The following is a 15,153-nucleotide window of genomic DNA, read 5'->3' as shown; positions in this document are numbered from 1 at the left end:
TCCTTTGTGCTAACTTTTGGGTTGCTCTGCTACCCTCCTACAGGCAGCTAGATGGCTCCTTCCTCTTCTATGCCCCCACAGAAGTCTATGTACTTCTCCTTGTTTGTGCAGCTAACATTTACTGAGTGCTTCCTGTGTACCAAAAACTGTTCTAAGCATTCTACCTGTAGAAACTAACCTTGCAAGGGAGGTTCATTCAACCCTCAAAAACCCTGTAAGGGGGACCTCCTTGGTGGCCCAATGGTTAGGGATCCACTTTGCAATACAGGGGACCTGAGTTCAATTCCTGGTCAGGGAACTAAGATCCCACATGCTGCAGAGCAACTAAGCTCTGGTGACACACAGAAAGTTCCTGCATGATGCAATGATGCCAAATAAATAATTTTTTAAAAAAACCTATAAGCTAGGTATTATTACTATCTCTGCCCTATATACATGAAGACATTGAGGCCCAGAGAAGTTGAATAACTCACTGACAGTCACAGTGAGTAAATGGTAGAGTCAAGATTTCAACCCAATCCAGTCTGTGCTTTAACCACTAAGCCATTTTTGCCTTTCAAGATTGAGAACAGTAACTAGCATTGATCAAGTACCCCCTATAAACTGGGCTTTCTTCTCAACCCTTTACATGAGTTAATTCATTGAATCTTCCAACAACTCATTAGGATAAATACTCTCAGGATCACAATGACCCCCTTTATTGGCACTAAAACCACGACCCCATTGGGTGGGGGCCCATGTCCTACCCAAGTCAGCAACCTCAAAGCCTTCCATATCCAGAAGCAGCTGAACATGTCTGCTGAATGAGCAAAGAAACCAACAAACCTAGTCTTTCTCTTGGCTCAACATTAAACTTCAAGGGACTGTCCTGGTGATCCCGTGGTTAAGAATCTGCCTTCTAATGCAGGGTACACGGGTTCAATCCCTGGTCACGGAACTAAAATCCCACACACTGCAGGACAATTAAGTCCATGAGCCACTACAAAGATCTGGAGTGCCGTAACTAGGACCTGATGCAGCCAAAAACAAATAAATATTCTTTATAAAAACAAATAAACATAAAACAAAAATTTTAAATTTTAGCATCTTTGTTTGTAACAGTGAAAACTAGGAATATCTTGATGTTAAACTGTGATATCTTCACACAGAATACACAGCAGCTAAAGCAATTGAACTAGCTTTGTCAACACAACTAAGCCACAAAAAACAGTATTAAAAAAGGGAAGTTGTAGAATGATAGCTAGAGTATGACATCATTTACATAAAGTCTAAAAACAGCTGTTTTAGTCTGCGCAGGCTGCTTTAACAGAACATCACAGACTGAGCAGCTTATAAACAATAGAAACGTATTTTTTTTTTTTTCACAGTTCTGGAAGCTGGGAAGTCAACATTAAGGTGCTGGCAGATATAGTGTCTGGTAAGGGGCCACTTCCTATGTCCTCACATGGGGCAAAGGGGCTCTCTGGGACCTTTCATAAGGGCACTAGGCCCATTTTTAAGAGCTCTGCTCTTGTGGCCTAATCACTCCCAAAGGCCTCACCTCCAAACATCATCACACTAGGGTTAGGTTTTAACACGTGAATTCTGGGGGGTCACATTCAATCTATAGTAACATGTAGTATTTATGGATGGAGAAGGCAATGGCACCCCACTCCAGTACTCTTGCCTGGAAAATCCCATGGATGGAGGAGCCTGGTGGGCTGCAGTCCATGGGGTCGCTAAGAGTCAGACATGACTCAGCGACTTCACTTTCACTTTTCACTTTCATGCATTGGAGAAGGAAATGGCAACCCACTCCAGTATTCTTGCCTGGAGAATCCCAGGGATGGGGGAACCTGGTGGGCTGCCGTCTATGGGGTCGCACAGAGTCGGACACGACTGAAGCGACTTAGCAGCAGCAGCAGCAGCAGTATTTATGGAAACATTAATGTATGTTATTAGTTTTAAAAGGCTCCTGCGGTTGATAAACATCAAATTCAGCACTGTGTTACCTCCAAGAAGAGAAAGCTATTGGTATTGGAGAGGGAATACTTTTAAAAAAAACCCCAACAAAAAATTAACACAGATCCATACAGGTCCAACCAACTGAGTTTTGACAAAGGTGCAAAAGTAATTCAATGGAGAAAAGATAGTGTTTCCATGGTGAAACTGGAGGAATTTGACATCCAAAAGTGAAATAATGAACCTCGACTTAAGCCTCAAAATGAATTATAGATTTACATGTAGGGAAAACACAAAGTCTTTGGGATCTAGGGCTAAGTGAAGAACTCTTAGACATGACACCAAAAGCACAATCCATTAAAGAAAAGCATCAACAAATTGGACTTGGTCAAAAATTTTAAATTTTGCTCTATGAAAGATGCTGTGAAGAGGAGAAAACAGGCAACTGGGGAACTGCAGGTCTTAGAAGGCTTACAGAGCAGATGTAACAAAATAGAAAGGTAGATGGGCAAGAGGTTGGGCTCTGAGAGTTGAGTACTGGGGTTTAAGAAAGCAGAGTGCGATCATTTTAGGTGATGTCGAGGTTTGTTGCTTAGGTGAAATGGAGGTGATTGTGGAAGAGATCAGGTAAGCATAAGATAGAGTGTTAAGACATCTCAAACTAACAAACTTTTGTACTTCAAAAGACACCACCAAGAAAGTGAAAAGACAACTTATAGGATGGAAGAAAATACCTATATTTTCTAAGAATTTGTATGTAGAATATACAGCGAACTCTCAAAACTCAACAGTAAAAAAGGTAAACAATCCAATTACAAAATGAGCAAAAGAGACGAACAGGTATTTCAGCAAAAACAAAATCCACATGGCAAAGAAGCACATGAAAATACATGCAACATCATTAATCATTAGGGAAATGAAAATTCAACATCTGAACACTGCACAAGAATTACATAGCTAAAACTTAAAAAAAAAAATAAAGTGACAATACCAAATGCTGTGAGGGTGCAAAGAAACTGCATCTCCCAGACACTGGGGGTGGGAGAATAAATAATACAACTGCTCTGGAAATGGCAGTTTCTTAAAGACCTAACCATACACATACCTGATAACCCAGCAATTACACTACTGGGCATTCATCCCAGGGAAAGAAAAACATCTGCTTACACAAAAATATACATGAATGATCAGAGAAGCTAGCGTTAAAAAGGAGACAAAATGCTCCAAGAGGAGTCACTTGTGTCAGGCCCCAGGGAAACAACCTAAGACTTCATTCCTAACCCAACTGCAGTTACAAGCTTCCCCAGGAAACTGACCTTTAACCAGACAACCTGGAATGTCCTCGTCAGCACTAGGATCCATCCTTGTGATCCGTGGATACCTCTGCCCTTCCCCTTAGGCAAGGAATGCAGCCTCGCCTAAAAACAAGATAGTCTTTGCTAATTCTTTCCTTTTTTCTGCTTCCTCTCTGCCTTTAAAAATCTTTTCTTTTCTGCAGCTCAACAGAGCTCCATTGCTAGAAGGGATGTTTCCTGATTCACAAATTGTTGAATACAGTGATCCTTATATTTATTCAGTTGAGTTTTTGTTACTTAACATTTGTAATAGTCAAAAACTGGAAATATCCCGAAAGTCCATCTGTAGGTGAATGAATAAACCAACTGTGGGATACATATACCACAGAAAGATATTCAGCAGCAAAAACGGATGAACTCTTCATATATTCAACAATTCCAATGAATTTTACATGAAAAATGTCAAACTCCTATGACTGGAGGGACATGCCTAACGAAATCTTAATTCCTTTACAGGTTACATACTGTACGATTCCATTTATGCAACATTCTTAAAATGACAAAATTATAAATGGATTTTATAAATGACAAAATGCAGAATGGATTAATGACTCCCTGGGCTTGCAGGGAAGGGGTAAGAGAAGCTGTGACTGACCATAAGAGGTTATCTTTATAGTGATGAAAACAGCTCTGTACCTTGATCGTGCTGGGGGTGACATGAATCTACTACCCACGTGATAAAACTGCATACATACTAAAGTGCATGTAAAACTGCTGAAGTCTGAATAAGGTCTGTGTGTTGCACCAATGTTAATTTCCTGGTTTTGACATTGTACTACAACTGTGTAAGCTGCTGTCATTGGGGGAAAATGGGCAAAGGGTACATTGAGACTTCCCTATATTTTTGTGAGTTCTTAGGAATCTGTAATTATTTTTACATAAAAAAAATCATTAAGGAAATGCAAATCAAAGCCACAATGAGGTGTCACCTTACACCCATGAGGAGAATCTTTTTTTTTAAATAACAAATGTTTGTGAGGATGTGGAACACTCAAAATTGTACATGGGGGAGGCATGTAAAATGGTGGAGTTTCTGTGAAAAACAGTTCAAAAAAATTAAAAATAGAATTACCTTAAGATCCAGCAATCTAATTTGTAAGTGCATATTCAAAAGAACTGAAAGCAAGATCTTAAAGAGATATTTGCACAACCATGTTCACTGTAGCAGCTCATTATTCACAAAAGCCAAGAGGTGAAAGCAATCCACATATGCATAGATACATGAATAGACAAAATGTGCTGCATACATACAGTGGAATACTGCTGCTGCTGCTGCTGCTGCTGCTAAGTCACTTTAGTCGTGTCCAACTGTGCGGCCCCAGGGATGGCAGCCCACCAGGCACCCTCGTCTCTGGGACTCTCCAGGCAAGAACGCTGGAGTGGGTTGCCATTTCCTTCTCCAATGCATGAAAGTGAAAAGTGAAAGAGAAGTTGCTCAGTTGTGTCCGACTCCTAGCGACCCCATGGAGTGCAGCCTACCAGGCTCCTCCGTCCATGGGATTTTCCAGGCAAAAGTACTGGAGTCGGTTGCCATTGCCTTACTATTCAGCCTAAAAAAGGGAAACTGTCACACACACAAATAGTGTATGATTCCACTTACATAACTTACCTAAGATAGTCAAAATCATACAAAGTAGAATGATGATTAGGGGAAGGAGAAATGGGGGGTTGTTATTTAATGGGTATAGAGTTTCAGATTGGCAAGAAGAAAAATTCTAGATATGTTATACAATAATGTGAACACAGTTAACACTACTAAACTGTACATTTATAAGTGTATAGTTGGTCTGTGGGCTGAAACCACTGAACCCCAAGTGCCTAGAGCCTTTGCTCCACAACAAGAGAAGCCACCAAAATGAGAAGCTTACACACTGCAACTAGAGAATAGGCCCTGCTTGCCACAACAGAGAAAGTCCACGAATAACAAAGACCTAGCACAGCCAAAGATAAATAATATTTTAAAAAATGTTTTTTAAAAAGTGCACAGTTCATAAGATAGTAAATTTTATGCCCTATTTTTTTTTCACGAAAATATTTTTAAAAGCTTAAGCAAAACAGCTTTTGCTATTTTGCTAAGACTTAACAAAGTTGGGTGGTGATTATATGGTGTTTGTTGTATTATCTCCAACTTTCATATATGTATATAATCTTTCACAGTGAAAATCTTTCTGAATAGCTATTCTTTTACAACTTTTTATTTATTTGGCTGCTCTGGGTCTCAGTTGCATCACTCCAGATCTTCAGTCTTTATCGAGGTACCTGGAATCTACTTCATGACCAGGGATCACACCCTGGCCCCCTGCATGGGGAGCATGGAGTCAGCCACTGGACCACCAGAAAAATACCTTGAACAGCTATTTTTAAATGGACAAATTTTAAAAATTTTGAGGACCAATATAAAGACAATTTAGAATTTTGCTATGTTCATTTCGGCGCTCAACATCAAAGTTTCTAACTTGCTAGTAAGCAATCAGAATTAGTCTCATAATCCTGTTGCAATAAACTGCCAAACAAGGAAATGACAAACCACAGAATAACTCTGTATTTTAAATGTCAGCGATGTCAAGAAAACAATTGTGAATTTGTAATTGGAAACAGTTTTCTCACAGATTTTTATTAAAAGACCTCTAGCTAAGTAAAAAAATCACTGAATCTTAGAATAAAATTCTTTCTTTCAAAGGAACTGCCTAGGTAAAACCATTTGCACATGGTTATTAAATAAATAGTCTTTTTGCTTTGTGTTTTAAATGTCTAAGGCTGTCAACAGTTTTTTTCCCTCAGTTGAACAAATGGGAAACTACAGTTCACTGAACAAACATTTATTAAGCACAAGACCAAGTACTGTGCTAGATTTTCAAATTTGTGATTTCAGGGATTTTTGTCGGTCTATTCTTTAATGTGTTTACAGACTACCTTTTACAATCACCAGAAATGACGTTATTATTAAAAGTTTCATTAAAAAAACTCATCTTGTCTATTAAACATGGAACGCATACGCCTCTTTTCTGAAAACATTTTTCTGTGCTGAGGTTACCAAATGCACTTTGTTCAAACATTAAACCAGGAAGTTGTATGACTAACTTCTGGCAACTGCTAGAATTCCCAGCCCTGTACCCATATCAAACCATGAGATCTCCATTCTAGATCATTCCACCAATTCACAGGGATGGCTCAAGAGGAGCTATCAGTTAGTGAAACAAGCTCAGACTACTGACCGCCAGACTAACAAGAACGAAAATCCATACTTTTTACCATGAACGTTTTATCAACTACATCATCGACCAAATTATCTTCAAGAAACTGTTCATTTCTATCTCCTATCATTAATGTAAATAGATTTTAGCAAGTCATAATAAATTTATCGCTGTCTGGGCGTTAATTCAAATGCTTGTCACATTGTACCGCCTCTTACTGTTAAGCGTTGAAGGATTGTCATTTAGACCCAAGACCTTTTCCAAGTGATACCTAGCCACTCTGTAGTAAGGTGCACATCTCCAGACCACCTCCTAACTTCGCGAGGTTGCTGCTACGCGACAGCCACTCGCATGTTTATTTACACCCCCACCAGCATGACTCAGCCACCGGGCTGCGTGACTGCGGACCCAAACACGTCTGTCTTAGTCACGTTCCCCCGGTTATCTCGTCGCTGACCAGCGGCCACACCCGCGGCGGGGTCCTAGCTGGTTAAACCACCCGCAATGTGGCTGGCACAACCAACATATTGATAGGACACTAAAAACGCTAGTGTCGCGAATTCTTTCGTGCGTGAATTCTGTCTCTCCATGTGGGTTGTCGGCTCCCCGGTCCATATCATCTTTCACTCTGGGTCTGGACAAACAGCAGTGACGGAAAGGGGTGTGCGGAGGCATTTCTAAGCACGGCTACCGGGTCACCTGGAGCGGCGATTGGGGGGAGAGGGGGCTGTGCAGTGGAGCAGTGGGCAGTGTGGGGACTCCGCAATGAGGAAGGGGGAGAAGGCCTCCACTGCGGGGGATGGGGGTTCGTGGCGAGGAATGGGGAGTGGGAGGAGGCCTCTGCGTGGGAGACGTTGCCGGGAGGAGTGCCCCGCGTGGAGGGAGATCGGGAGGAACATCGGGAGGAACCTCGTCAGGAGAACGCCTCCGCGGTGGGGGAGGGGTGCTCCTCGGTCGGTGGGGCGGAGGGGGTTGGGGGATACTCGGGCCCAGCACGGAGTCCCAAGAGTCTAGTTTTCGTCTCCTCAAAGCACGACCAAAGCACCCTAACTGTACAAGGTGACTAAAGTTCCGCAACTGTGCTCCAGACAACAAAAATAAAACCGGCCGATGTGAGAGGGGCTTGTGCCTCAGAGGAGACACCAGAAAAACTGCGGGGTCCGCCGCCTACCTCCTGGGCACCTCCAGACCACCACTTTCTCGGGAAAATCACCGCAGAACCCGCTATATTCTGACCTAAAACCCGACAACACAGTTGAGAGAGCCGGGCCTAAGAAGCGGGAGGGAAAGACGCCCCCTCCACCCTTAGCCGGAAGTATGCTTCTCTAGTGAAGGCGGGCCTCTGCCGCGCACGCGCTCTCAGTTACTAAGCAACGTCGTCGCCGAATCACCCCAGCGGGAGCCCAGCAACAGCCGAGCCGCTGCCTTCCCCACCAATCAGAGCCGGGCTCGCCTCACACCCCTCACCAATCAGCGCCGGCGCTGCAAGGAAGTTTCCAGAGCTTTCGAGGAAGAGCCCCTTAACTCGAATTCATCCGCCCGATAGTTTTCCTACCTTTTCCTAAAGGAGGAGAAGGATCATCTGGAGGAGAGGGGAGCTGATTTGTTACCATCCTTTTTTCCGGTTCTGAGGAATTTAGAGCTCAGTCGAAGGACATAACTGCGTCGCGAGAGGTGGGGCCGCGTGAACTACTTTCGGCAGCGCAGGGACACTAGGCCTACGTAAGAGTGATAAGTGACGCAACAGACGTTGTATAAATATCGGCCCCGCCGTACCGGAGCACTTAGACGCGACGGGCATTGTTGGGTTCCTGTGTCGTCTTTGAGGTGACTCGGCGTGATTGAATTTGCGGCATCTTCGCATTCACTCACAGGTACTGGCCCGCAGCCGTGAGCGTCGGGAGGAGCGAAGAAGGGGGCTTCCGTGAGGGCGAGCCGCAGAGGGTTTGGAGTCCGCGAGACGAGGCGGGTGGGGGTGGGGGAGGGGAAGCGAGGTGACGCGGCCCCGGCCTTTCCGGAAGAGCGGGCCTTGTTTACGTGTCGGGAGCGGGGGCGGTTTGGCGCGCGCGCCCGCCCGCCGGCGGAGGTCAACGGACACTTAACCGATGGAGATTCCATCGCGTCTGCTTCAGGGGGGAAAGGTGGAAGAGAGGTAGTCGGCGGGGGCTTCTGGCAACGTTTTTAATTCGAATTCTGCCCTGGCGGAGGTGTAGGTCCCCAGTTGCGTTTAAAAAAGTTTTTTATCTAAATGCTGACATAATGACTAGGTTTGGGGGGAATTGGGCGGGATTTTAACGAAGTATCTGGACAGTTCTGGATGATAATCTCAGGTACTTTCCATTCTCCAGCCTGTTAGGGAGACATCTTGACTAAGGAATTGTGCCTTCAATGACTGATACATTGTCAAATAAAAATTAAGGGAGATCTCTGAGAGATCTTGACGTAGTTAAGGCGTTTTAGAATATCTGTTTTAAAAAACTGTGAAAGGCGGTAGAAGATCCTGAAAATGGCACAGTAACGCTTTCCTTTTAAAACCTTATAGGTCAAAATGCAAATCTTCGTGAAAACCCTGACCGGCAAGACCATCACCCTGGAGGTGGAGCCCAGTGACACCATCGAGAACGTGAAGGCCAAGATCCAGGATAAGGAAGGCATTCCCCCTGACCAGCAGAGGCTCATCTTTGCCGGCAAGCAGCTGGAAGATGGCCGCACTCTTTCTGATTACAACATCCAGAAGGAGTCGACCCTGCACCTGGTTCTCCGTCTGAGGGGTGGTATGCAGATCTTCGTGAAGACCCTGACCGGCAAGACCATCACCCTGGAGGTAGAGCCCAGTGACACCATCGAGAACGTGAAGGCCAAGATCCAGGATAAGGAAGGCATTCCCCCTGACCAGCAGAGGCTCATCTTTGCCGGCAAGCAGCTGGAAGACGGCCGCACTCTTTCTGATTACAACATCCAGAAGGAGTCGACCCTGCACCTGGTTCTCCGTCTGAGGGGTGGTATGCAGATCTTCGTGAAGACCCTGACCGGCAAGACCATCACCCTGGAGGTGGAGCCCAGTGACACCATCGAGAACGTGAAGGCCAAGATCCAGGATAAGGAAGGCATTCCCCCTGACCAGCAGAGGCTCATCTTTGCCGGCAAGCAGTTGGAAGATGGCCGCACTCTTTCTGATTACAACATCCAGAAGGAGTCGACCCTGCACCTGGTTCTCCGTCTGAGGGGTGGTATGCAGATCTTCGTGAAGACCCTGACCGGCAAGACCATCACCCTGGAGGTGGAGCCCAGTGACACCATCGAGAACGTGAAGGCCAAGATCCAGGATAAGGAAGGCATTCCCCCTGACCAGCAGAGGCTCATCTTTGCCGGCAAGCAGCTGGAAGACGGCCGCACTCTTTCTGATTACAACATTCAGAAAGAGTCGACCCTGCACCTGGTCCTTCGTCTTAGGGGTGGCTGTTAATTCTATTCTTCAGTCTTCCGTTCATAATGCTCAGTGATGGCATCGTTCTGCACTCTAGCCATTTACCCCAATTTAAGTTTAGAAATTACCAGTTTCAGTAATAGCTGAACCTGTTCAAAATGTTAATAAAAGTTTTGTTGCATGCACTTTTGGTGTCTGTTGTGAAATTACATGGTAATGGTGGGTACTCTTAACAGGTTAAAATGGTATTCAAAGAAGGCATTTGACTGAGATTTGTGCGACCAAATTTTAAGTCATTGGCAAACATTCCGTGTGCCAAGGTATAGAACTTTGTTCAAGGTCATTAACAGGATTCTAGTGTAATTAAAACAATTTCAAATTGTAAGAGTATGGAGGCATATTGAGGGAAAGCACTTTCCTGCCTCCTCAAATAGTGGATAACAAAATCAAGACTTACTACAGAAAAATGAAATTTTGAGGCTGTTTAATTGTGTTCTGAAATCTTATAATTATTGGTTGGCTATTGTCCTTTTTTCCTCTGGTGCTTTACACTCTAACAGGTGTTTAGCCTTAGATAATAGAACCATAATTTTCTCTTAAGTGAACTGAGCCAAGAACCAAAGGGAGCCTTGGTCAACAAGGGTGAGGAAAAAGATTTGAGTTAAGGTGGTTATTAACATATTGGTTCCTGGTGACTTAACAGCTTTGCCTCCTTGTAGGGATAAGATTGCTCCAGTGAAGGAGATTCTGTAACTTGGGTGGTAAGAATCTTGGGGAAGTCCTACATAGCAGTTTTTGTGCTCCCATCCCAGGTGGCGCAGTGGTAAAAGAATCAGCCTGCAGGAGAACCAAGAGATGCAGGTTGGGTCAATGGGTCAGGAAGATCCCCTGGCAAAGGAAATGGCAACCCATTCTGGTATTGCCTGGAAAATTTCATGGACAGTGGAGCCTAGCAGGCTCCATGGGATTGCAGAGTTGGATGTGAGTGAGGGCATAACATGGTTAAGCATGAGGAAGTCTACTTCAGTGCTAATTGAAGGTGGTGTAAGAATATTTGGGGGCACAGCCTTCCTTTATCTACCATTCCCCTGCTTCATAATTTCCTTCAGTGGTGGTTCTCAACTGGAAATAGGAAGGGGAGGGGCTGGGTGTGGGAAGTAAAGGGGAAAGAGTTGGAAGTTGTCCTGGTCCTCAGCTTTACACTGCTAAGAAAATCATTTCTGATACCTAAAACTACTTATAAGCATAGCATGAGGGGTAAGAATCACCCAGAGGTGCGATATATCAAGTCAAGCCTCACAAGAGTCCAGGTGTACCTGAGAAGAGCTTGGTGTACAACTTTAGGAACTGTTTTAGCAGCAAATGCTGTTTCAACTTTTGTCCTAGAAACCCACTTAATTTTGAACATACACTAAAATGGAATACTTGACTGATTTTCTTGGGTAAGTTAGAGACGAAATAAATACTTCAGCCTGTTATGCTTCAACTGAGTGGCAGTAAAAACTTGAGCCAAAAAGGCAAAAAACTGTTAAACCAGTAGAGGTGGTAATGAAACAAGCCTTTTAAAAGCTTTCCTTAGACTTAAGGGAACGCATCAGATTTGCTGTCAGGTTGGAAGATTATATCCTTCCCAGTCCAGTGCTTGACCTGCCCAAGCCCCTAGTTCTTGTTACAGGCAAGGCAGGGATTGGGATCCAAGTGTCAACTCACAAAGCTCAGAAAGTGCATGAAGTTTTATTCGGTTCCTTCCCCTAACCCTTCAGGAGGTCCCCAAACTAGTGCTTGCTGAACAAGTCTTGCTTTAATATTTAATATAAATAGGCCTTTTGTAACTAAACCTGAGTTTTGAAGATTAAAAGTTCTACACTTAACCTGAGAGAAAAGCATTTCACCAGAATAGCTGTAGTGAAGACTAGTGCTGATTTGGGCAATAGGACAAGAATGTCCTTTTCCCCCAGATCACTACCTGACTTGTCAGGCTTTGAGGTCTGCACTCCTGTGAATCACTTGAGGGAAAAATTTTTCAGCTGTTGCTCTAATTCTCTCATGGGATTTCCTCCTGTCCTTGGGAATCCCTCAAAGTATTCACGGATCTTGGCAAACACTGCACACAACCGGAGGTCTGAACAAGGAAACCTTTGTGTGGTCTTTACCAACCTGTGCTATCAACTGCGAAGTGGGGCCAGCAGTCTCTGTTCCCTGAAGTCGGGCCACACTCACTCAGTAGACTTAACTTTGCACAAGTGTCTGTTTCATTCTTTATGGAACCTATAGCTCACAAGACTTCCCCAATCTCAACAGGCTGCATTTTAGATACCTCAATCCGAAGGGCAAAGGTATGACACCCTTTCAATCAGGCCCAGCCAACTCCAAATGGAAGCTGTAGGGACTTCCCTGGTGGTTCTGAGGTCCCAATGCAGGGGACCAGGTTTTGATCCCTGGTCAGGGAACTAGAGTTCATATGCTGCAGCTAAGACCGGATGCAGCTGAATAAATACTAATAAATATTTTTTTTTTAATAGAAGCTTTAGACAAATGTTGATTTCTGGGAAAGGATCTTGCACTTAGTGTAATACTAACTGCTGAAATAAGTTTTGAGATTTTCCTTTCTTTGTACCTTCTTGATCCTATCACCATCCTCTCCCCCCCACCCTTTTTGTGGTCATCAGAAGTTGAATGGTGAGGTTCACGCTCCAGCTGATAGGTCTCTGCCAACCCCTGTAGCTTATTCTAGCACCTATTCTTTGGACCATGTACCACCAGCCAGGACTCCTCTTAAGTAACATCTTTACCAGCAGAAATTTATGTGTGTTTTGCAAGCTTTGTCCTCTAAATGTTACAACCTCTCAGAAGGATGCTGTGGTCACAGGAGCTCAGGAAGCTAGCTGTCTGCTATCTTCCCCTTGGAGGCCATCTTGAAGGCTCCAAGAAGTTCTGCCTTAAAAGAACCAGCTTAGTGTGGTTCAGTCCAGTGTGTTCCAATGTCCAATTTTACTTTTTCTTTTTCTCAATTTCCTTTTCAATCAGTTACCATCGCTCACACTTTGAAAAACCTTGTTTGAGCCACAACTCCTCACATCCACATCTCCTTGCCCAGCACTACTGATTTTGCTTTGTTCCCAGCCTCTGCAGGACAGAAACCTGCTGCTGTGGCCTCAGAGACTGCCACAAACTGGGACTGGAAATTCTACTGCTAAAGCAACACAGGGACATCCCTGGTGGTCCAGTGGCTAACAGTCCACGCTCCCAGTGCAAGGGAACTTTAGGTTTGATCCTTGGTCAGGGAACTAGATTCCACATGCCACAGCTAAAGATCTCGCATGCCACAATCAAGACAGTGCAGTCAAAAAAAAATAAGTTAAAAAAATAGAGCATCACAAATACAGAAGAGAAAAATATAAATGCAAATATTTTTCAAACACAAGGAGATGGATAAAACTTTCCAAGTTAGATGTTTCTTCCATAAGTTGTTCTTAGTCAGGTGGTACCTACTATAGCTTGTCTTCAAGCAGCTGTTAACAGAGAAAATAATAGTAAATTTTAGACGTGGTTTTTAAGTTTTTTTCTGATTTTTTAAAATAAAAAGGTGATACACACTTGATAAAAACACATCTAATGATATACAGGAATATCCAGTAAAAAGTGAAAAATCTCTTACCTCTTTCACTCCCCAGAGGAAACCACTGAAAGACTATTTATCCACTCATCTATTAATTCAACAACTATCTACTCTGTTTCTCTGGTGGCTCAGATGATAGAGAGTCTGCCTGCAATGGAGGAAGCCCATGTTCTGTCCCTGAATTGGGATGATCTGGAGAAGGGAATGGCTACGCACTCTAGTATTCTTGCTTAGAGAATTCCATTGACAGAGGAGCCTCGTGCGTCCATGGGGGTTGCCAAGAGTCAGACACGACTGAGCGACTGACACTTTCACTGTTTATAGCATTGGAAATGCAGCAATGAGCAAAGCTGACCAAGTCTGTCCTTACAAAACTTAAAGAGGAGAGGGGAGGAGACTGATAAATAGAAAAGTATATCATTTCTTTGGCAATGGAAAGTGCTATAGTGAAAAAACAAAGCAGAATACAGGGCAGTGGGTGATCAGGGAAAGCCCCGCAAATAATATGACATTTGAGCAAGGTCTGGAGGAAATGAGGGACTTGCCTGACGATATATGGGGGAAGGGCAATCCAGGCAAAGGGAACATAGTGTGCAAAGGTCCTGGAAGAGAAGAAAGCTTAAGTTCAAAAGCAGTATGAAGGCCAGTATAGCAGAAACTTAGCAAGGGAAAGAATGCCGGTGGTTAGGACTCTATGCTCCCACTGCAAGGGCCATAGATTCCATGCCTGGTCAGGGAGCTGAGATCCCATATGCTTCATTGTTGTCGGTGTTTATTCACTAAGCCATGTCCAATTCTGTGACCACATGGACTGAAACCTGCCAGGCTCCTCTGTCCATGGGATTTCCCAGGCAAGAATACTGGAGTGGGTTGCCATTTCCTTCTCCAGGGGAATCTTCCCAACCCAGGGATTGAACCCATGTCTCCTGCTTTGGCAGGGGGTTCTTTACCACTGAGCCACCAGGGAAGGCCATGTTGCACAGTGCAGCCAAAAAATAAATAAAACAATGCTGCAATGGACATCTTTGTAAACGTCTAATCTGAGATGTGAAAATATTTCTTCAGGTTATAACTAGAAGTGGAATGATATCAAAGAATGCCATCACTGAAATTTGTGATTACTACAAAGTCACCCTTCAAAAATACTGTACCATATGCAATGAAATATTACTCAGCCCTGAAAAAGAAGGAAATTCTGACACGACTGAGCGACTTCACTTTACATGTTCACATCACTGCCTATTCATATTGCTAATTGGTAATGTTGCCTTACATATTCTAAAAAGTAATCATTTTTCTTTATAATTGCAATAAATAGTGTCTTTCAGAGTGTTGTTTCACCTTTTGTTTATGGTGCCTTTATAAAAACTTAAGTTTGGAATTTGAAAAAGAATCTGGCAATCTTTTTCTTTAGGATTTCCAGGCCAAAGACGAGAGGGTGCAAAGCTGAAAACTGGCAGCCTCCCCTCCACCCCTCAAGACCAGTGTTTGGGAGGCACAGATCACGTGCTGAAGGAATGGAGGTGCTGGGCATGCACCCTGCCCCTCAATCAGCAGCAAGTTTGTGGTGCCCACAGCAGGCTCTGGAGCAGGAACAGGGATGGAGGGTCTGCTGAG

The 15,153-nt window shown here is 43.9% G+C and overlaps 1 protein-coding gene across 1 annotated transcript; it reads left to right on the top strand.

The window, feature by feature from the left end:
* Window positions 1–8,206: 8,206 nt before the first annotated feature.
* On the top strand, window positions 8,207–10,102 carry UBB (ubiquitin B). Its single transcript, XM_052658723.1, has 2 exons — window positions 8,207–8,364; window positions 9,033–10,102. The coding sequence occupies exon 2, from the start codon at window positions 9,039–9,041 to the stop codon at window positions 9,954–9,956; it is 918 nt and encodes a 305-aa protein (XP_052514683.1). The 5' UTR covers window positions 8,207–8,364; window positions 9,033–9,038; the 3' UTR covers window positions 9,957–10,102.
* Window positions 10,103–15,153: the final 5,051 nt, after the last annotated feature.

This window comes from Budorcas taxicolor, chromosome 19 (genome assembly GCF_023091745.1).
Source record: "Budorcas taxicolor isolate Tak-1 chromosome 19, Takin1.1, whole genome shotgun sequence".
Taxonomy (NCBI): Eukaryota; Metazoa; Chordata; class Mammalia; order Artiodactyla; family Bovidae; genus Budorcas; species Budorcas taxicolor.
This window is presented reverse-complemented; position numbering and strand designations above follow the sequence as displayed.